Source organism: Dromaius novaehollandiae, chromosome 15 (genome assembly GCF_036370855.1).
Source record: "Dromaius novaehollandiae isolate bDroNov1 chromosome 15, bDroNov1.hap1, whole genome shotgun sequence".
Classification (NCBI taxonomy): domain Eukaryota; kingdom Metazoa; phylum Chordata; class Aves; order Casuariiformes; family Dromaiidae; genus Dromaius; species Dromaius novaehollandiae.
The window spans coordinates 10,903,796-10,926,230 of NC_088112.1; the positions used below are offsets into that span (position 1 = coordinate 10,903,796).

The window sequence follows — 22,435 nt, forward strand, 5'->3', positions numbered from 1 at the left end:
CAGGAGCAAGGAGACACTCTTATTCCTCCACAGGGGCTCAGTCCCACCCAAACCTGCTGCAATAAATAGACTGGTCTTAGCCCAGCGTCAGCAACATCAAGGTTTTATTTCTGAGATTTAAAATTGCCTTCTTGATCTGGGTAAATTACTGGGTTAGTGGCACGTTTGGGTATGAATCATTTTGCACTGAGACAGACATAATCCCCCTACACAGACCCCTCTGCACCCCTCCCCGAGACTCCCCTGCTTGCAACGCGGCGCCATTTTCTAGCACAAAGTGAGTTGTCTTCCAAGGGGAACCAAGTGTTCCCTGAAGCCCCCAAAGCTGCAGTGACATCAAGGCGGTGTGTGCGCATGTGCTGGCTCAGACGCGAAGGAAGGGCTCCCACGGTGGCCCCAGACGGCCTAGTCCTCCCCGCCACACAGGGCCAGCAGAGCCTTGCGGTAGTCACCAGAGGTGTCCTTCTGCAGGAGGAGAAACCTGTGTCAGAGAGCGCCACATGCCGCTCTCGCCGCCCGGTGATCCCTGCCCCGGGGAAGCGCAGCTCGCGGTGTGGACAGGAGTAGGACCTGCTGGCTGCCTTCGCAGCCCTAGAGGGGTGGTTGGTGCTGGTATTTCTATTGCAGATGGCATGGGGACCATGGTGAGCTCTGGGCAGCTGAACTACGAGGACAGCCCTTGCGCGGAGCTTGCCTAGGGTCTCCGCAGCGCTGGGGCGTGGGGCAGGCCTGCCCTTGGGCACGCGGGCAGTAACTCCATGTCGCAGCCACACTGCAGGGATCTGCAGAGCAGCAGGTTTGGCATTGCAACCCCTTCACAGTCAGACCCGCTAAACCAGTGCTGTTTGGGGCTGTTTTTTCCTCCCGAGGCTGTGCTGCAGCCTTTGGGTGCCTGGCTTAGCACCACTCCCAGCCCAGGGTCCACGCAAGGCTCAACACCACCAGGGCTCTGAAAGACAAGCTGATGCGCCAGGGAGGGACATCCGCGGGGCCTCACCTCGATCATGTGGTGCAGCGATTTGTCGAACAGGTCTATGAACTCGCCCCGGATGTTGAGCAAGTCGATCTCGCTCCGGGAGATCATGATGCGGGTGAGGGTCCTCTCATCCGTGCCAGCACCCTGTAAGGGGGAGCTTGAACAAATAACCCTGGAGGGAGAGGGATCCCGGTAGCCTCCCGGTGTCTCCAACGCAGTCCAAGTCAGGGGCTCCCCTCTGACATGGACCTGCTGCATCCCCCACTAATCCCCTATGGGCATTCAAGTAACAGCTTGAGCTGAGCCTGGCTCTGCTCCCTCAGGGATGGCCGGAGGAGGCCAAACCCCATCACTTCTGTGGGGTCAAATCAGAGCTCCCCAAAGGGTGCCCGCCTGCCATCACCCCTGCAGCCCAGCCCCAAAGGAGCCTGTTTTCACCTTCATGGACTTGTAGAGCTTGTTGGCGAAGAAGGCTGGCTTGTTCTTCACACTCCGCACTGCAACACAGACAGGGGAGAGACAGTGGGCTCCTGCCCAAGGGTACTGCCGAATCCGTGGTAAACGCCACTGGGCCATCACAGAAGAGCTGCGTTCACCCCCTCACCCCTCCATTGGGGCCAGCTGCAGAACCCCCCTCAGCTACAGGGCTGCTCCCACAGGATGGCCCCATAAACACCCTGATCCAGTGCCATACTGGGAATCTCCATAGACCAAAGGCAGCGGGAATGGGCAGGCAGCATTGCCTTGGCAAAGGCAGGCGAAGAGGCTGCCGGTCAGGGCACCCTGCCTTGCTGAGCAGCCCCGAGGAAAATTCTGAGAAGCACCCGTCAGGCACTGACCGATGGCCACAAATGCGTCCCTGACATCTCCTGACATCCGCTTCTTGATGGCATGCTCCACATCATGGTTGGTCATTTTAATGAACTCCTGAAACACTAGGGATAGATGAGAGGAGACAGTCACCACCAAGCAGCTCCATCCCAGCCCCAGAGCCCTGGGACAGTAGGACAGCAAGATATCCAAGAGCCCCAAAACCTAAAAACAGACTTCTAGACTGCACAGGACTAGGTCAGGTGCCACCTTGGGCAGCCTCAACCAGTCCACCCCAAATGCAAGGCCACACTATCTCTTCCTGATGCCCTCCCAGCAGACAGCTCATCTCCTCATCCCTACCACCGGTGAGGACACAGGGCCACCCCAGCTACCCACTGCCTGGGAGCCCCATCCAGCCCACCCCAGGGCAAACTGAAGCGCTCATGTCCTGGCCAGGCCTGGCATCAGCATGCAATGTGGTCCTACCTCTCCGGAGATGGGGGTAGCTGCGGGTGCACAGGATGCTGAGGAAGCGGGTCTCCAGGGAGTCACTGGACTCATTGCTGGAGACGTCAGCAAGTTTCTGCAAGAGCAACCCAGAGTGAAGAGGGGAGCAGAGGCAAGGGCATAACAGAGAGGGGAAAAGATGTCAAACAGCCCTTCCTGGGACAGCCAATCCTGGACTCCCTCTTGCAAAGAGGTATTCTGCTCTTAGAAGGCTCCCTAGGTTTTTTGAGATATATATATATATATATATATATATGTATGTGTGTATATATATGTATGTATGTGTGTATATATATGTATGTATGTGTGTATATATATGTATGTATGTGTGTGTATATATATATATATATGTATGTGTATATATATATATATATGTATGTGTATATATATATATATATATATATAAAAGCATTTTCTGTAGAGCTTTAAGAAAAGCCTGCATAGGTGGTATACAGCTGTGTACACACCCACACACATACATGCATACACACATCACCTCTGCAAAAAGAGGATTCCCAGTTTTTATGAAAAATCTGTGTAATGCTAGTGGTTAGGATATTTTTTTCTTCTTTTGGAGGATATTTTGGGGGGTTACAAATATTGAACAGGCAAATCAAAGATGCCAGATGCAGAGACCACCCTCCACGCTGGGTCACGTTAGTGCTGTCCATGGGTGAAACCACTACCATAGCTGGTGCTGGGCTCAGCAGGGATGCTGTACTCATTGCACCCCCATTGGTCTATTTCAGTAGAAAGTTGCCCCTTCCCCAATTGCCCATGAGGCAGGGAAGCCAGGCGTGAGCCCTGCTCTGCCTTGACCACAAGCCCTCCCCTGCAGCCAGTGGGCAGGATTGGTCTCCAGCCCCACCAAGGGCAGGTGGGCAGCTTGTCTCTCTCCTACCCTGCCCTCTGCAGCACTGCATCCACCTGTCTGGCAGCACTGTGGGAGATGCCCTCATGCCAGCCTGTCACCTCACCACCCCATCCCGCTGTGAGGAGCCTGGAGCTGGCGGGCACAGCCCCTGCGGCCAGGGGAGCTGGGAGCGTGGGGATACTCCTCCAGCCCAGCACCCAAGGCCTGGAGCATCCCCTGAAACATGCACAAGGTTGAGAAGCAAAAGGGCAGGCACTCACCAGGGTCTCGGCAACAACCTGGCAGAGAGAAAGAGAGAGACAGGAAGACAACAGGGTCAGAAGGTGCTGCACAACCTTTATCCTTCCCTGACAAAGTGAGGTAAGCATAGCAAAACACCCCAAAAGATGTGTCCCCTGTTCCCTGGCTTCCCCATGCGTGGCTGTAATCTTATGAGCCACCCATGTCCACCATGACACTGCTGGCTGTTGGGGGCTTTGGCAGAGCAAAGCAAGCCCCTCCAGACCCCATAGCACCCCATCCATGCTCCCTGGCAGAACCTGCTGAGCCCCGGAAACAGGGGTGCTGGCAGGTCAAAGACCTCTCCAGTGGGTCCCTCTGGGTACAAGGGATGGAAATTGCAGGTAGGGGTACTGGGGGAAATGAGAGGGACAGGCTCCTGTTGGGGTGGTGCTAGGGTACGGAAGAGCCTGCGAACCCAGCCAAAGCCAAGGCCTCTGAGTTTGGGTAGCAGCTTTTCCACCAGCACTGCGCCAGCCTGCCTGGGCTCCCAGTTATGAGGGGCAGCGTCCTTGCGTGGTCCCAGCAGGTACAGCAGGGATGCCACACATCATGGATTGTGAGGCCGACAAAACTGCCGCTTGGTACAGGGACGGGCAGGGCTGGAGCAGCCGGGAGCCGGCTGAGGGCAGCTTGTCCCACTCTGCCAAGTCCAGGCAGCAGGAGAAGGGCAGGGGCCAGGTTTGCTGACTAAACGCAGGATGGTGCCAGCACAGTTAGTCCATCCGCCTAGAAAACATCCTTATGATTTTCCTCCCTGGCTCTCTCTTTCTCTCCATCAAGCGGGAGGTGAGCAGCACAGCAGCAGCAGCACGCGGCAGCGCACAGCCAGTGCAGCATCTGCTCCCTCTGCCGGCAGCGGCCCGCAGCGTTAGCGCAAGCAGCGCTGAAGCAGAGCAGCCAGGTGAGAGAGCAGGCGCTGCAGCAAGCTCAGAGAGGTGATAGGAGGGTCATAGGGTGGTCCCCAGGGCCAGGCCCTCAGTCTGAGGCATCATGGAGCAATGCTCACTGCAGAAATGAGCCCCTAGCCCACTCCAAGCATCCCCCAGACACGCGTCTTGCTGCACACTAAAGGAAAGTGAGGCGATAGGGCGCACCCAGGCTCCATCCTGCCATGATGCTGGGAGGCAGCCCCAGGGAGCAGGATAGTAAGGCACACTGTGGAGCACACAGCCGCCTGGGTCAGACTCAAAGCTGGCCTCAGAGGCAGCTTTGCCTGCAGGTGCAGGAACGGGAGCCTGAAGTGCACAGCACCAAGGGCTGTGGTTCTCCTGGGCCTGGGAGGCACATGGCTCTGGAGGCAGCCAAACAGGGCAGCTGGGCCCAACACCCTGCTCTGCCGTTTCTGCTTGCCTGGCCTTCCCCTTCCAGTTCACGCTCACTGTGGCCCAATAAAGATGAGAGAGATGGTTTGGGAGCTGGGGCTGCCATCCCAGGTGCTGGTGACATGCTTATGTTTCAGGGCTGCCCCATGCCCAACAATGAGGTGGATGACCCCTACGGGCCAGCCTAAAGCAGCCTTCAAAGCTAAAGTGCTAAATTTCGGTGTTGCTATGTGCTGCCAGACCCCAAAATGGCAGCTCTGCACAGCTAGTGGTGCAGCACCTGGGAGGCTCCAGGGACTGGGGCTGGGAGCTCCATGGGCAGGGCCCCAGCCTGCTCTCATGCTTTGCAGCCTCTACATGCAGGGACCAACCTCTGCTAGGAGCAGAGGAGCCCAGGGCATCAGCCAGGCTGTGGCAATCAGACTTGGCAGATTCACCGCCAAAGGTTTCACTTCACCTGACATTTCTCCTCGCAACTTTATAGAGATGCTGCCCCAACACTGTTAGGTTCCTCGAGAATGCCATTTCCAGACCAGGGGATGTAACATCGTTGGTCTTTTACGCACAATCAGCAACACAGCATGGCCAAGTTGCCTAGCTCCTGCTGAAGCTAGGAAAGCCCTCAGCTGTTCCCAGATGCCATCCCCATTTGCATGGTGAGCCTCCAGTACAGCCCTTACCTTGGCATCTTCCTGAGCTTGTGTGAGGTTCTCTGGTCCTTCATCACGGTTGCCCTGTGTTTCAATACAAAAATCGTGGAGCTGGGGAATGAACATCTCCGGGAAAGCCCCAACAGGGGGATGCAAACAGAGTCCAGCAGGGCCCTGCCCAGCCACTCAGTGATACTCTGACAGTCCTCTCCTAAACTGCATCCTTGCACACCCCCACCTGCTCCACGGGGACCCTCTCCCACACGGCAGTGCAGGGACCCTGTCCCTAGGGAGTGTGCCAATCGCGAGAGCTGCCCTCACCAGAGCCAGGGACACGAGAATCCTCTTGAAGTGCCCTGAGGTGTCGGAGCTCAGGTCATCTTCCAGGCGCTTGTGGTAGGCTGGGGAGAAAGAGGAGAGCTGAGCCCTGCACCAAGGGTCCTGCTCCACTTCCCAGCATATTTTGTGCCAGCGATCCCCACAGGAAACGCTTGCGCCTGCAGAGGGTGATGCCCATCCTCTATCCTTTGCATCTCTGAAGCAGATGCCTCCACCTGGATTTTTCAGGCCCAGAGGAATGGGGATCAGCTCAACAGCTCTAATTCCCTGGACTAGAGCACAGCCTCTTGTTCTGGGTGCTCAGGAAGGAAAGGGGCCACTGCAAAAGAGATCTCCAGGAAGAAAACTGTAGTGACAGAGCTAGGAGCATTTCACCATGGCTTGGAGAGACCCTGGACCAGCACACTTCTGAGGGCTACCAGCCACAGAGATGTCTATTTAAAACCAACGGGATGACTCTGGGAGAGATGAGGCTGAGGATTATAACCTTGATCCTGCAGCTCCTCTCATTCCCTAAGGAAAAGGGGGCATGGACAGAAGAAGCAGAAAAAAGTGCATGGTTTAGAGATGTAAGAAATGATAGGACAGATCTGTGGATTCGGGCCAGCCTTGTCCCACATTTCTACTGCTTTTTAATAAAGGCTTGGGCCTGAGTAACAGCTGCTATTGCCTAGAAGGGCTAAGGTACCTTCACTGCAACAAGCCATGGATCCAGCCCAGAGAAAGCAGCTGTACCCTGAGTACTGGCAAAGGGCCTTATACAGCAGTAGAACATTAAACATTTTTGTTCTCCTTGCCGGTCCCCAGAACCCTCGATGCACCCTGCACACTCCCCACACTGCGTCCTGCTGCCGTACCTTGCTGATATGCTTCGTCGATAGCCTTGATCTCCTGGTTGTTCCTTGTGGCCATGATTTCAATGAGGATGCTCTCATCTGTGCCAGCCCCCTAGAAGATAGTGGCATGGAGCGTGCTGTGGGACTCAGCATGGGATAGGGATGCCACGGCCCTCCCGCATTGCCCCATCAGTGCAAAGCAAGGAGGAGCTGCTCTGAGCCCAGAGCCACATCACCCCAAGCATCTCTAGGTCACATGATCTTCCCATCTCCATTTCCAAATTCTCCAGTGCGGCTGCCATGCAAGGGTGCCTTGGGATTTATCCAGTCATTTCTAGAGTGTGCAAGTTAACTCCCCTCCCAAAGTTGCACAAAAAGGGTGTGTGTGTGCGCATGTGTGTGGCCATGAAGACCAGGTTTGCTCTGAGCCCAGCCGTGTCTGTTATCTGCACATCACGGGCTCTGTTTCCCATCTCTGCGTAGCAGGACACAGTTGTTACAGTTGAAAGAATTAGTATCCGCAGCCAAGCCCATGCTTGGCTCTGCAGATGTGCAAGACGCCAGGCTGTGTCCTGCAACCTGGGCCACGGATGAGCCTCCAGACAGCAAGCCAGCTCAGGGATGAGTGCCTTCTCTCTCCAAGTCAAGCAGAAGCTCTGAGGATGGTTGAAGGAGGAGGTCTGTGGCTGCCAATAGAAACCTCCCAACAGCTCCATGGGCTGGGGGAAGCCAGCACAAAAGTGTCCAAGAGAGCTGCTGTCAGGGAGGGTCTCCAGCAGGGAGATGAAGGGTGCTCAGCCTCACCACCAGTGCGGGTCCTGCTAGCCCAGCTCAGTGCATAGCACTGTGTAGAGCTGGTTTGCACCCACGCTGGCTCTGCCCTGGCTGCCTGGGCCAGTCAGCGGGGCATTGCCTCCTGCTGCAAAATGGGGATACTGTGCAAAGCAGCCCACAACCTGCTGAAAGGCTTTGTATAAAAGCTGCTGAGAGCATGCTGGCTGCAAACAAGCCAAACTGGGCTCCCAACAGGCCTCAAGTGCAAATCAGGCCTTGGTGCTTTTTGCTCTGCTTTCCTTTCATATGGGATATGAAGAGACTGGTGGCATATGAAGCCAGGGCCGATTCACAGCCCTGGCTTGCTACAGTCCGTAAGAGAGGGAACAAGCGTGCCATCCTCCAACACTGTCCTGGGACACAGGCAGGGTGGATACAAACTTGACAAATACTGCATCATCCCCATGTGTTGAAGCTGATCCTACAGGTGCTACAGTTACCTCCACAGCCTTCCTCAGCTGCTTGGCGTCGTACTGTGCTGGAGTCAGCATAAGCCCAAGGATCAGCTTTGCCAAACTGCCTGATAGCTCTGATTTCAGATCTGCCATCAGGTCCTGCAAAAACATTCAGCCGTTAGACTCAGCCTGTCCCCTGCTCCTTTGGCAGGGATGGATTGACCGAGGCAACAACAGGGAGAGAACAGGGGAAAACAGCATGGGATGCCCACCCATGAGCAATGCAAGGAGAAATAAGAGCTATTCCAAATCCTCCCTGCCAGCAGGTGGTTGTACAGAGGAAGAGCGAGGAGGAGTAAGGAGAAGTGCATTTGACCAGCTCCTTAGAGTTAGAATCCCTGAAACCCTCATTTCCTTCTATAGAAGAGGAATAATATTCCTCGTGCCGGATGTGATCTGTGTCTTCCTGGCCACAGCAAAGAGACGCTCTTGCCTGGAGGTGAGGCATATCTGGGCAAACCTTCGGGGCTGTTTAAAGTCACATTTTGGGGGGTGGCTCTGGGGAGAGCCTAGTTCTGGAGTCCTTTATACGGGGCCCAGTACCTTACAAAGTGGAGGGAAATGGATGCTCTCACCTTGGGTTGGCCACACACCCAGAATGGGAGGCCACTTTGAAAACCTCAGTCTTCCTCAGGGGAGTCACTGCAGGACAAAGCAAGGCCCCCAGATTCCCCTCCCCTTCAGCAGGATTTTTTCAGCGAGGGTCAGATATCAGCGTGAGAGGACACGGGCAGAAGGAAGTGTGATGGGAGAGGGGACAGGCCAGCATTACCCTGCCATAGTGAGCCTTGTACGCCTTTATGATCTGCTGCCTCTGGGCATTGCTTCTCTGGGTGACGACATCAATGATGGCCCCTTCGTCTGTGCCTGCAATGACAGCAGCAATGCCGCAGAGAGCCGCAAGTCATGGCCCCCAGTGCTCTGCACTCTCCCAGCCAGCCTGGCGCAAAGAGCCACACCAAGCCGCACTGTGTCACCCATAACTGTGGGCATGTCACCGCCCGGTAACAGTGCACCCCTGCAAACTGGGGACATGGAAAAGGGCTGTTCCCGCAGCTCCAAAGCTGGCTCCTTACTCCCCTCTGGGCTTTTTTTGCAGTCCTGGGTGAGTCAAGATGGTTTTCTGCTCCCTGATCCACTGAAGAACATCTCCTCCATGGACCAGGGGATGCAGGCTCGCCAGTGTGGCGCACACAACACCCACTTACCCAGTCCCTTCATCGCCTTCCTGAGCACCTGCGCGTCACCGTCGTCGTTGAAGTTTCCCGCAGGGTGCACAGTTCCTCGCAGCTGCATAGGCACAGATGGGTTTTAGGCTCGCTCCCGAGGGAGGCAGGGAGGGAGGGTGCCAACCAGCAAGCCGAGGCCAAAGCAGGTGGTGGGTTAGTGCAAGCGCCAGGGCTCAGCGCGGATGTGCCCTCACTGCCACCTTCCATCAAGGAGCAACCAATAGCCAGGCCAGCGGAGGCTGGGGAGGAGGTGGCAGTGGACACTGGTGTCTCAGTGTGGCACCTGGTGCAGTAACCTTCTCCCTGACCGTATGGGCCCTTCTGCTGGGTTTGACTGCATCTGCGAGCCAAAAGGGGGGGGTCACTGAAAGGATTCCTGCTCCTTCCCCCAGTCAGGTGTAATTCTGCCCTCCTAAGTCCTCACACAGCTTCCAGCAAAGTTAACAGGGCACTTTGCCTTGTGTGCTGCACCCAAGGGGCTTTTCTACCCATCTCTTCCTATCACCTGCAGCCAGACGAGCACCTTCCATATGCCTTCCTGCTGCATGCACAGCACATGCTCCCCAAGGTGTGAGGGCCAGCAGACCCCCCACCAGCCGAGCCCCTAGCCCCAGCTTCAGTGCGAGCTGCCCATGAGGAGCTCAGCCCTGGAGGGGTGACATCTCCGCCATGCACTGAAGCGGAGGCCACACGGGGTGCATTGCACAGACATGCAGTGCCTGCCGTCCCAGCAAGATCAGGTTTTAGAAACAGGAAGGTCTGGTTAGTGGAGGCCACGGCACTGCCAGGGTTACATCACGCCAACCTCATGCCCAACACCAGAGAAGAGCCAAAGGTCAAGAGAAGACAGCAAGAGGCAGAGAGGAGGCGCCAGCCTGGCCAAGGCCCCTCAGCAGGCCCTGGTGTGCGGAGAGGAGAAGCAGTGATTTCCAAGCTGGCAGGGTGCTGAGCGAGGGACGGAGGCGGGAGGGGACGGGGTGCTGACCTCTACTTTAGCCACTGCACTAAGCTCCCACATCCGGTAGGCCACCTGCGCCGCTTCAGGGAAGAACTCACCTGCGGCACTGCAACGGGAGGGCAAGGACACAAGGACAGTGAGCGAAAGGGCTGGAGCACATGACACAGGGCAGCCAGCGCTGCCACCCAGCCCATGGGCACCGATGCCGCCACCCCAGCCTAGGGCCAAGCAGCTGGCTCCAGCCCCACCGCAGAGCAGCCCCATAACCCATCCTGCTCCACCGCTCAGCTGTGCCAGCAACAGCGGGGCTGGTGATGGTGCGAGGGGGGAATTGCACACCCGTTGTCTGTGCGAGGGGAAGCAGGCAGCCAGTGGAGGGAGCCCTGGGGACCAGGGGGAAGCAGGCCATAAACTGTCCCCACTGCCCTTCTGGAGCATCCTCCCACCAGGCTTGCCTTTCCTGACCTCTCAGACTCAGGGATGGGAGGATGCACAACCCCTCTTGCCGCCTGCCCTGGCCTCCCCTGCCTCTGCGGGGCTGCCTCCACATGCCAGGGAGGGACATGGCACTGTGGTTTGCCACACGGAGGGGTCACAGAGCCCTCTGAACTGAGCTGCTCCCACTGCAAGTGCTGCCAGTCCTGTCCAGCTCCCAGTCTGGAGCAAAATCTGCCAGCATGGTGCTCCACGAGGCTTCGCAGGAGGCCAGGTTTGCACTCAGCACCCGGGGCAGCCCCAAGGGGACCCAGAGGGACGGTCCAAGGGAAAGACAGACAGTAACAGGCGCTCTTACTCATCATCACCCCCACACAGCTTCAGCAGGGCCTGCTTGTACTCGCCAGATGTGTCCTCCTGGAAAGACAGAGATAGAGAATTGAACACAGCGAGCTGGACAGGGTGTTCAGCCCTCCCGGGGATGCTGGTGTCAGGGTGAGAACACTGCTAGCCGGAGATCAGCAGAAGATGGTCAGGAACCCCTTAATGTTTACCTTTATCATGTTGTGGAGAGACTTCTCATACTTGGTCCTGAACACCTCTCGGATGTCCAGCATGTCGATCTCGCTGCGAGACACCATTATGCGGATCAGCGTGTTGTCCCTTGTGCCCAGCCCCTGCAACGGATGAGTTCCGAGATCAAGCCTTGGAACAGCAAACAGTGAGTGCTGGGCAGCCTGCGTGGCCCTGCCATAGGCCTGACCCCAGGGGACTAGCCCGGGGAGGCCACTCAGCCCACCAGATCTGGGACCCTTTATCAGATTTCCACCCAGTCCCAGCTGAACGAAGTAGTGCTTTGGAGGTTTCCTCTGCTGGAGATGACTTCATGTCTACCCTGGGGCACAGGGGAGGGGAGAAGCAAAGACCCCAGGGTCATATAAGGCCATCTGTGAAGATATGACCATCATCCTGCCCTATAGCATCCATCCCACTGCTGGCACGCCACAGCATGGGGCAGGGAAGAGAGACTTGCAGGGCTTCTCATGTGCTCTGAGAAACAGGGCTTGCATGTCAGGCGCATCCTGTGCTCTGCTCCCCAAAAGCTGCAAAGAAGCCTCGCTCTGAAAGGGCGTGATCCACTCACCTTCATGGCCTTATGCAGCCTCTCAGCAAAATACTCTGCTGTGCTTCTGATGCACTTCACTGTGGTGGGGGGGAAAAGGAGGGGAGGTGAGAGAGGCCAGGAAGCTGTCATACTGCTCTCGTTCTGACCCCCAACCTGTGCTTCTGAGCTCCCATTCCCTTCTCCTGACTTAAGTCTCTCCGTCACCACATTTACCATCACCACCCATCCTCCTCCTAGCTACCTGCTTTCATTGGCTTTCCGAGAGCAGCCCTCAGTGTCCCCTCAAATGACTGTATGTACCCACCATCCAGAGATGTTCCCTACACAGCCGTGTGCTTTGCTGTGCCTCAAACACTGCAGTTATTGTCTGGTGCCATTAGCTGTAAATCAGTGCAGCATCAAGCAGCACTGTGGGCTGGTCCAAAGGGGACCTCCACAGTTCCTTTCTTGCAGGAGGAACTCTTCATCTCCTGTCCATTTTCAGCCTTTATAGCAATGGGAATACGGACATACAAGCATTTGCTGGCTCCTGGCCCCTGATTCACACAGTGGGAGCACAGACAGTCCAGCAACAGCAGAGAATGGCAAATATATCTGCATGTTCACTGGGAGGCTCATGGGGGGACTGCCTGTAAACATTCATGGCACATGTGTTAGGAACGGCCCAGAATGACCAATTTTAGGTGTGAATGGCTATTTATCATGAACATTGTCTGAGCCAGTCCCCAGGATAGGCATCTCTGCATTCTCATACACTAAGGGTTCATGCTGCTCTTCACACACATCCCTCCCAAGAGCACGTGCCCAGATTTGAGCTACATAACACCAGGCATAGCTATAACAGTGGGATCGACCCCACTGACTCTTAAGACTTCGCATCCCCAGCAAGGCAAATAATGTGTTTTTGCAGCACCCCCAACCAATGGGGCTGACTTACCCACTGCCAGCATCAGCTTTTCGAAGTCGCCAGACAGCTCTCCCCGGATGCTCCTCTCGATTGGCTTCCCTGAGATCTTCAGGTACTCGTCAAAGACTGCGGAGCACGAGTGAGACAAGGCCCCGGCTGAGCCCTCCCAAAATGGCCCACACATGCTGGCAGGAGTGGTGCAGCCCCCCCTTGGAAGACATGAACTGCTCCACAGCGGGGCGTCCCAGGGCCTTAGGCGTCCCAGTGCTGCGTGTGCACATGGCAAAGGCAGCCCTGGGCATGCAGCCGCTGCGGGATAAAGCAGGACACTTCCTCTCCCCCTTCAGGTGTCTGTCCAGCCAGGTGAGCCATTTGGGGACATGCAGGACAGTCACGTGGGGTTCAGCTGACCCCACAACTTTAAGGCCCAGTTTGCTGCTCAGGACTATACTAAGCAATGCTTTCAGCAAGCATGTCCTTGCCACCACAGACAAAAACATGGCACTTGGCTGGCAGATGATGGAGCCCTGGGGACCCAGGTGTCCAGCCAGGTGGGCTTGGCAGGAGGAGCTGCCCAAACCCTGTAGCTACCTTCACCCCAGCCCTGAACTCATGGGAGACACTCACCCAAGCGGAGGTGCTGCTTGCTTCGCCGGCCCAGGATGTAGATGAACTGGGCCTCATCTGTGCCCCATTTCAACTCGCCAGCTTCCAGAAGGTCCTTGAGGGATGGGGAAGATGGCAGAGAGCCCAAATCACAGTGCCATTCATGTTGGGCTCTACATGAGCACAGGCACCCTCAGCATCCACTGTGTTTCACAGCCTCAGGGCTGGACTGTCCCAGCGTGACCAGTACTCCATCCCTGTCCAGATGCCACCCCATCCCAGCAATCCTCCAGGCCTCACCCTGGCATCCTGCTCCACCAGGTCCTCGCTCACCACATCGTCCTCCTCCCTGGTGCCCTGTGGGACAGACACTGGCTCAACACTGCCGGGCTCCCTCAGCCATCACCAGCACAGGACAGGGGAGGCCGGCTGGACCTACCTGAAGCAGAACAACAAGCATCTTCTTGAAGTGACCTGATGTGTCTCCAACGATGTCTGCCTCCAGGTCTCTCTCGTAGGCTAGTGGGAGGAGGAGAGGTCAGGGCCTGGAGCCAGATCCCCTTAACTCTGCCCCTTGCCCCAGCCTGAGGGGACACGGGGTATCCCCTGCCGATCCCCAGCCCTCACCGTCTTTGTAGGCAGCCACCAGGTCATGGATCTCCTGGTTGGTGCGGGAGGCAAGGATCTCAATCAGACACTTCTCATCGGTACCGATGCCCTGAGGGGAGAGATGGGGCCCCGTGAACCACAGAGCAAGCCAGGGCAGCCATGGAGGGGGCTCCGCAGGGGCTTTCCCCCCACCCCTTACCGCGATGGCATCTTTGATCTCCTTGGCATCGCTGTAGGCAGGGGGCCGCATCAGGCTAACAATCAATCGCTCGAACTTCCCTGTCAGCTCATACTTGAGGTCTGCAATGAGGTCCTGGGGGGGAGAGGGAGAAAGGGGCTGTGAAAGATCAGCTCCCGCCTGCGGGGAGCAGCAGGTCCTGTCGCTGGCCTGGGAGGGCATCTCTGGCTCTGCAGGGCACTGGGAGGACTGAGGCTAGGAGGCCCTTTCCTCCTTTGCAGGTCACATGGCTCAGGGCCGGGGAGCTGCAGGAGCCCTGCGTGGGCTTGTCAGGGTAGCCGCTGCCAGCCTGCGATGGTGGCAGGGGCATGGGCTGGGGGGCGGTTCTGCTGTTACCTTCCCATAGAGAGACTTGTAGGCTTGGCAGATCTCCACTCGCTGCTTGTTGCTTCTGGATGTGATGAGGTCCAGGATGGCCTCCTTGTCGCTGCCTGCAGGAGACAGCCCGACAGTCACATTTGGTCTTGCCCCCCACATCTTGGCTCATCTTAAAGATCGTGCCATGCTCAAAGCTGCTTCCAGCTCTGGGCTGGGAGGAGAAACAGGAGGGGCAGAGCCAAGGGGCAATGCCTGCCAGGCTCTGGTGCTGATGGGGAGCAAAGGGGAGCCAGGAAAAGCCCCGGTGTGCTGCTAAAATAGGCAGATGGCTGAAAGGGCGGTGATGCAGGATGCTCAGCCATGCAAGGGGTCAACCTGAAGGATTGTGGGACATTAGGGCAACCCTGGGGTGATGGTTGGGAGGAGCATCCATACCAAATCCCTTCATGGCATTGTACAAGGCCTCTGCATCCTGGCTGGCATCAAAGCCTGGGAAATCCTTCACTGACCCCCTATAGACCTAGGAGAAAGAAGAAAAAGATATTCCCATGGCTCCATCTCCCTCTCCCAGCAGGGCCCAGCTTAGACAACAGGGCAGAAAAAAAAAGGAAAAAGTCAGAAGGCAAAGACAGATGGTGAGCAGGAGCAGGGTGAGATCAGCTCCCTTTTTGAGCTCTCTGAAGGCAAAGCTTAGCTTCAAACATAAATATTTGTTCCTCTTTTCAATTATTTCCTCTCATTTGTTATGCAGCATAAACTGTTTGCCTTCCAGGTCATTGTAGTACATGACCTTCCCTCTCTTATCTCAGTGGCATTGTTCTGTGCCTGTTGTACTGTGTATTTAAAAGTTAAACACAGTCCTCCTTATCCATGTCAGCAAGAGCCGAGTGTTTTGGTAGCAGGTTCCTTGAACGCTTTTGGTTCCCAGCTGGGAAGAGAGAGACTGCGAGGAGAGACTTTCCTGGGAACCTGAGAAATCCCCGAGGCTGGCATCACCCAGTTCACTCTGGCTGCTCCTTGGCACCTTCGGGGCTGTCAAACCGCTGCACAATGGATACGCCAGAAATGAGACCACACAAGTGAAGACATAAGGGGAAACAGTGCCAGGGTTTTCCCTGCATCGCTTATTGCCCTCCTCGCAGGTTAGCTCTGAAGCAGCTCACACGGGGAATTTGCAAACCTGGGGCAGGAGATGACTGAAAGCAGCACAAGCCCGGGGTGGAAGCAGAGCTGAAACCAGCTTGGCTCCACACCCCACATAAGGAACTGAGAAATCCCCCGCTAGAGAAGCAGAGCAGAGCTGAATAGCAGAACTTCCTTAGCAGCATTGCTGGGGAGCAGAAAAGGGAGCAGCAGGCTGCAAGCCACACCAAGTAGCTTCGCTGAGCTGCTTCAGGACCCTGGGAAACTCTGAATGCCCACTCAACCCAGTTTTTATCATATGCCAAGCAGTATGCACATCTCCCCAGGCTCACTCACTTGGGAAGAGTTGCTGAGCTTCATTAAAATCCCCGGGAGCTGCACAAAGGCCCACGACTATTGTCAGCACTGGCATTTAAAGCCAGCTTGTCCCCAGACAAGACAGGAACCAGCAGTGCCAGATCCCTGACAGGGCAGGGGACCCAGGAATGAAACCAAGGGGATGGGCAAGGGGGCAGTCCCATACCTGCAGCCCTTCACCCCGGAAAGGGTACTGCCAGGCATGACACGGAAGGTCCCCTCATCTGCTGGGCTGCACAAGATCAGCTCTGCCATTTCCCCAGGGCGCTCAGCCCCTTGCGCGGCAGCAGTGGGGCAGCCAGCACAGAGGGGCTGGCCCATGGGAACACGCTGGGCACTGCAGCTCGGCCAGGAGCGGAGCCCCCGGGGGGAACAGCTGCCTGCACTGCAGCACAGCGAGCAGGAGACGGGGAAAGCCTCTTTCCCCAGGAAGACAACCTCCGGGCTCAGCACAGGCCCTCTCTGGAGGTGCTGCCAGCATCGATCTCCTATGCAGTGGGGACAAGGTCTGGCAAGAGGAAACCCTGTCCTTTGAGGTGTGGAGGGAGCCAGGAGGCACCTTGGATGCTGAGACTCTGCTGGGGATGGGGACGGGATCGGGATCATATTGCAGGTGATTCGCTGGGAGGCTGGATTTAGCCCTGCTTCCCATAAGCTCCCAAGGCCCATCTGGCTCAGCGTGGGCAGCTGCCCACACCCGTGCCTCGCAGAGAGGCAGACTAAGAGTTACCGGGCACGGGAGTCACTCGGAGGCTTCAGCAGCAGGAGAGGACAAGGAGTGGCTGGAGGGTGCCAGCAGACAGGGCTGGCAGGCAGGTCTTGGCCCTGCTTGAACAGGGATGAGGAGCAGGGCCAGGCTCCTACCCTGCCAGCCCCACTGGCTGAGTAGCCTCCCCTCAAAGCATCAGCTGCCATGGGGTAGGGGAAACTGAGGCAGGAGCTCAGCACTGTGCCTTGCCCAGCCCTCCCTGCAGGCTCCCGGGAACAGGCCCCAGGGCGGCACAGAAATGGCCCTTGGGAGGGAAGCGACATCCTGCTGCTGTGCCCTCCTCACCCTCCATCCCCCAGACCTCAGCTTGGGGGCCCCCTGCCCTCCCCTCCTCCAGCCTGAGTCATCACAGCCTGCAGGGACCTGGGAGCTATAAATAGGCCAGGCCGGGAGGGTGGAGGCAAAATTCCCTGCGAGGCTTCGCTCTCTCCTCTGCCCGCTGCACAGCCACTTGGGCCTCTGGACTTCTTCCTGGCCCTGCTGCCCTCAGCTGGCTCCCCTCCACCGCCACAGTGGCACCAAGCGGCGCCCAGCGCTCCCGTGACTGGGGGTGACACAGACCTCCTCCAGGGTGAGGAGCCCTGTGCAGCTCTGGGGGCCGGGGAGGCAAAGTCTTGGCTTTCTCCCAGTGCTGCCACGGGCTCTGGGCACAGCCGCAGGTGGGACGCTGTGCCTCAGCTTCCCCACCCGGAGGTGACCATCCCCTCGGGTGGGTGGGAAACACAAGCTGCAGGTAACCGGGTCCAAGGCAGCAGCTGCCTGTTCCCGAGGGAACAGGAAGCAGAGCCTGGCCCAGGGGCAGAGAAGGGGTCGGAGTCGTGGAGGGCTGGGACTGCCCAGCCCTGGCGCGGCCAGTCGGGACCCCGCGGGCAGGGCGCACCCCCGCACCACCGGAGCTGCAGGTTTTCCACCCGCAACGAGATGTTTTCATGGCTGCGAGGGGGCATCTGCTCACCGAGCTGCTAGATGGCAGGTTGCAAAGGCACCCACGCCTGGAGGGAAGCAAAACTTGGGTCCCCCCACACAGAAAAGCCAGGTTGGGAGGGGAGCGGGAACGGCCTTGGGCCTCTCCGGAGGGCTGGAAAGGCAGGAGTCAGGGCTCTCCTCCCAACCCAAGGGCATCCACGTACCCCTGCCACCGCCAGGGCTGCCCCCCGCGCAGGCGCCCACTCGCCCTGGCTCCTGCACCCAGGGCTCTTGCACACCACGTCTCCCCTGCTAACCATCAAATCCCAGGGGCAACGTCCATCTTCCTCCCCTTCCCACAGCTCCACTTCCCTCTCCCATCCCACTTTGTTCCCAAAGGGATTTTCGTGCCTTCCTCCCTGCCTCTTCCCAGCCCCCTTGGCCCCAGCATGCTAGCACTTCCCCCCATCCGCGCCGCGTCTGGAGAGGGAGCAATGTAAACAGGCTCCGCAGCAGGATGCAGCCCCACACCCGCCGCCCCAGCTCCGGGACCAAGCCGCCGCCCAGGCACAGCTCATCCTGCAGCAGGGGTCTCCGAGCCAGGGGGTGCCCTGGGAGCTGGCCCTGCCCCAACACCTGCAGCGTGGAGTGCGCCATACCTTTCCTTTGGGTGCCATGGCTTCGGCAGCTGCAAATCACCGGCACGGAGGAGAGAAGGAGCTGTGGGAGGAAAAACAAACAAGCAGATATGAGCTGGAGCATCTCTGCATGCGAGGCCGCTCTGGTGGGAAGTGAGGCATAGCACAGCTCCGATCCTCGGCCAGGACACCCCTTCCTCAGCAGTCTCCTGCACCTGGGAGAGCCGAGGACTCCCCAGTCCCCTCTGAGGGCCACGCGCCAGAGCTGGGACAGGGCTCTCAGGGCTGGCCATGGAGCTTGGCTCCAAGCAGCTCCAGCTTGGCCAGCTGGGCTGACACATGGCAATTTCCCCAGCACTTCCATCTCCCATCCTGCTCCGCTCCGGTAGGTCAGCCAAGGGCCCTTTGCAGGCAGTAGATGGGGAGCATGATTTTGCCAGCACGATAGCAAGGAGCACGCTGCAGTGCTGGGCCAGGCTGGGGCTGGCTGCCCTGCAGGGCTGAGGCCCTTTGCTGCAGGCACCGAGCCAGGGATCCCAGGAGTGGTGGCAGAAACAAGCGGAGGTCTGCCCCGGCACGGCTTCCTGGCAGCGCAACCTCAGGCAGTCAGCACTGAGAGAAATCATGCGGGGAAGAAAGCGCTGAATATGTGGAAATGGGCTGAGCGTCCTCCACAGGAACAGGGCTGGCACTGTGCTGTGCCCCAAGGCGTACAGCACAGCCCCGGGGTCCCGCCGGGAGCATCAGCCACAGCGGAGCACGGCAGCCCCCATCCCGCTCCCCACACGGCCCTCCAGGCCTCGGGAGCACTGGGGCTGCCCTGGCTTCAGCGGCTGCTGGGGAAAGCCCCGCCGCGCTGGGGTGGCAGCGCCAGGCAGCTCCCTGCAAGGTCCTGCTGGCTTTATCTGAGTTTTAGTGCACCAAATCAAGCCCTGATATCAAACATGCAGAGCAGAGCGCAGGAAACAGCTCGGTTTCCAGGGTAACTCAGACTGTTTTCTAACATCAAGCACCATTTATAGCTGTTAGTCTGTGGCGGTGCAGGCCTTCCCCACTCACACAGAGAAAGTCCCCAAAGAGCACAGTTTACGCCAAGCGCCTCGCGAGCTGGCGGAAGGAGAGAAACAGCTGGAAAATGGAGCGCGGCCATGAAAGAATCTCCTAAGCGTCATCCGAGCCGGTCGGCCTCTCCAGCTAGGAGTCACATCCCCCCCTTCCGCCGCGAGCCAGGGCTCAGCCGCCATCCTCGACACGTTGCAAGAAAAAACAAGGCGCAGCAAGCATTTTGCACCATGGCACAGCTGGTGAGCCCTCCCCAGCCCCCCGCCCTGAGGAGCAAGCGAGGGGATTTCTAACCCAGGCAGAACCGAATTTCACACCAGTGAGCAACTGCAGAAGGGAAAAACAGATATATCACATGAACTTCCCCGGCACCGCCCCACATCCCTGCAACGGAGAGGCCGCCAGCAGCCAAGGAGGGGTGCTGCTCAGTGCCCGGCGATGCAGGGAGGTCACTACGGACAAGCCTCCCGGCTCAGGGAAGGTAGATTTTTGACTCAAAGAGCCCACGTGGGCACCCTTGCTGAGAGGAGGAAGTTTTGCTGGGAACCAGCGCAGCATTTGCCTCCCTGCTGCCCTTCCCTTTTTAGCTGGGGAGGCTGCAAGCCTCAGCTCCCGGTTCAGCACAGGCTGGGAGCCGGGGGCGGCTGGAGAGCCTCGGCGGCTCCCGTGCACAGCACTGCAGACTGGCTGCTGGCGGGTGCCAGGCGCAGGAGGATCACAAAGCCCCCAGGAGCGGGGTGCTGGGCACCCAGCCCACATGGCCCCCCCTGTTGAGCCACTTGCAGCAGGCTGGGGGGCAAAACACTGCTCTCAGAGGCTGCAACCCCCCATGAGCTGCTGGCCTGCTATATTACACCCTTTTCTCCCCAGATGAGGGGGTGAAAGGGCAAAGACAGGAGGCATGTGGAGGCCTGGGCAGCTGCAGAGGGACACAGCTGCCCAGGGCCAGCACCTGCTGGACTTCCACATACCAAGAGCCTTTTGGTGCACTCGCTGAGCCCTGGTCCCACCCCGCTGTGTCGGGAGGCCCAGGGAGCCTGTACACTGCTGCAGTTCAGGAGCCCTGCGCCCTCCAGGAGACACAGAAAGTTGTGTCTGGCATAGCTTCCCTGCCTCCTTCCCTCCCATTCTGCATGCAGCAACTGGGCTGAGACTGCCCAACTTATCTCAGCAGTGGCTGAGAATCCCTACAAAACTGGATCCACACCCTGTCCCTCTGTCCCCTGCCTCCATGTGAGGCTGCTTTTGAGGCCAGCCACAGGGCTGATCACTCCCGGCTGCGGCGAGACCTCTGCAGAGGCCCAGCTCTGCCCTTGACAGCAGGCAAACCCGCTGCCAGCTTGGGAAGGACGCCCTGGAGCTGCCTGGGCTCTGGCGGACAAACACAGGCCACCGATGGCGCAGGTGATGACGCCCATAGGCAGTCTGGCTCCTGGACCCCGGGCAAGGCATTACCCCCAGCTCCACGTGCCTTCTGATCTGGGGTGTACAGAGAGGTGTCGGCGGGGGGGGGGGGGGGGGTCCAGGACAGCAAGTGCTGCAAGAACCCCCAAAGGATTTACATATGCAATCCCTGGCATCGTTCCCCAACCCTCTCAGTCCTTTGCAGAACAAATAAGCTTTGCCGAATGAACCTTTCCAAAAAGCATCTTTCATGCTCACAGCTTGCATCCGCTGCAGCTGCGTGGCTCCTGTCGCAACCCGCCAGCCTCTCCACAGCCCCAGCCCTGGCGCAGCTTTGGGCTGCCATTGCTTTCGAAGGCCTCATCCCTGCACCCGGGAGCTATTTTTGCACCTCCCACCTGGCAGGCTCCTCTGTGGGCAGCGAGCGAGCCCGAGGCGCAGCGGAAGACGGGTCTCCCCGAGCACCATGCAGGGCCAGGCACACCCAGCAGCCTGCCTGCATCCTTCTCGCAGCTTAGAAAAGCATCCTTAAAAAAGGGAGGAAGACCCAACCGAGGCAAAGGACTTCTCCAAAAACCCTTTCCCCCTTCCCAAGCAGCAAAAAGTCCCCCGCCCCTTTAGATCTATATGCGTTTATAACGCCGCACAATACGTTTCCCCGGGCAAAATCTCCTCGGTACCGGAGCGGCACTTTCCCCCGCGGGAGCGCAGCTCTGAGCGTAGCGTTGGGGGCATGGGCACCTCCGCGGCCCGGCCGGAGCCGCCGCATCCCCGGCCGCCGGGAGCCGCCCATGGCCGCCGGCCCCAAGGGCGCCCGGCGGGGAATGATTTTTCCAGGAATAGAAGCTAAGCTCCGGCCCTGCCCCGCCGCCGCCCCTCTGCGGGAGCCTCCGTTTCTTTGCTCGCTGCCCGGCCGGCGCTTTCCCCCTCCTCCCCCTGCGCCCTGCAGCCGCCCGCGCGGTCCCTTGCCCCCCGCCCGCCGGCGCACACTTACGCGCAGCCCAGGCCCGTGTGGCGCTAGCGGCAGCAGCTGGGCGCTGGCGCTCCCCGCGCGTCCCCCCGCCGTGTGCGCCCCTCCCGGCCGCGCGGCTCTGTCCTCCCCTCCCGTCGGGGACGTCACGGCTCCGCAGCCTCCAATCCCGCCGCCCGCCCGCGCTCGGCGCCGCGCTGCCCCACCGCCGCCCGCGGAGCCGCCCTGCCGCCGCCCGGGGCTGGGAAGGGGGGCGCTGGGGGTCCGGCCGGGAAGCGCCGCCGGGGCGCGCGCGGGCTGCGCGCCAGCGGCCGGGGCGCGGGCAGCTCAGGGCGATTGCACTGCAGCTGCGGAAACTCAGCCCCCCCGCGGCTTCCTGGCGGTGCCCCGGTGCCCCCGCCGGGCCGCCCCCCACCCGGCCCCTTCCCCCGGCGCCCGCTGCAAACGCCGCGGGGATAGTGCTGGCTGGGGATTCGGCAAGGAGCAGCCGCGGGGCAGCGCTAGGTTGGCACGGGGTGCGAGGAGCTGCAGCTCGATGGCTCCTCTCCACGCTGCAGCCTGCGGTTACCCTGCAACCTTCCTCTGCCTCGGCCGGGGACGGAAAGATGAGAGGATCTTGCAGCAGAGCCTTGGGCGGAGACACAGCTTTAGTCTCCCCAGGATGATGGGGTGTTTTCAGGCACACTGTAGGGCCCCAGTGCTGCACTCCCTGCTGCCTGCGGTGCCCAGCAGCCATTTCCTCACCCCACCCCTTGGGATGGTCAGAGAGGGAGCAGGTACTGAAACAAAACCCTTCAGCTCTCCGAGCCCAGGTGGCACCTACTGGCTGGAACATCTCTTCAGGGCTGCAGGGCAGCCAGCAGGAAGGGAAA

General features: G+C 58.9%; 1 protein-coding gene across 2 annotated transcripts; it reads right to left on the minus strand.

The window, feature by feature from the left end:
* Window positions 1-87: 87 nt before the first annotated feature.
* ANXA6 (annexin A6) lies at window positions 88-21,717 on the minus strand. Of its 2 annotated transcripts, XM_026118658.2 has the most exons (26): window positions 21,588-21,717; window positions 18,149-18,209; window positions 14,750-14,834; window positions 14,333-14,427; window positions 13,958-14,071; window positions 13,777-13,867; window positions 13,589-13,668; window positions 13,450-13,506; window positions 13,171-13,264; window positions 12,574-12,669; window positions 11,655-11,713; window positions 11,065-11,187; window positions 10,869-10,927; window positions 10,103-10,181; window positions 9,097-9,178; window positions 8,661-8,755; window positions 7,874-7,987; window positions 6,621-6,711; window positions 5,746-5,825; window positions 5,455-5,508; window positions 3,431-3,448; window positions 2,276-2,372; window positions 1,816-1,911; window positions 1,415-1,473; window positions 998-1,120; window positions 88-465 (listed from the first exon to the last, which is right to left on the minus strand). In XM_026118658.2, exons 2-26 carry the CDS (start codon window positions 18,164-18,166, stop codon window positions 406-408), a joined length of 2,019 nt encoding a protein of 672 aa, XP_025974443.1. In that variant the 5' UTR covers window positions 18,167-18,209; window positions 21,588-21,717; the 3' UTR covers window positions 88-405. The 2 variants fall into 2 exon arrangements, with proteins under 2 accessions (XP_025974443.1, XP_025974445.1); XM_026118660.2 differs by lacking the exon at window positions 3,431-3,448.
* Window positions 21,718-22,435: the final 718 nt, after the last annotated feature.

Coding starts and splice junctions, on each gene's coding strand:
- ANXA6 (XM_026118658.2), bottom strand. Junction 13,669..13,776: donor GGTGGCTGCCTACAAAGACG/GTGAGGGCTGGG, acceptor TCCTCCCACTAG/CCTACGAGAGAGACCTGGAG. Junction 1,912..2,275: donor CTACCCCCATCTCCGGAGAG/GTAGGACCACAT, acceptor ATCTATCCCTAG/TGTTTCAGGAGTTCATTAAA.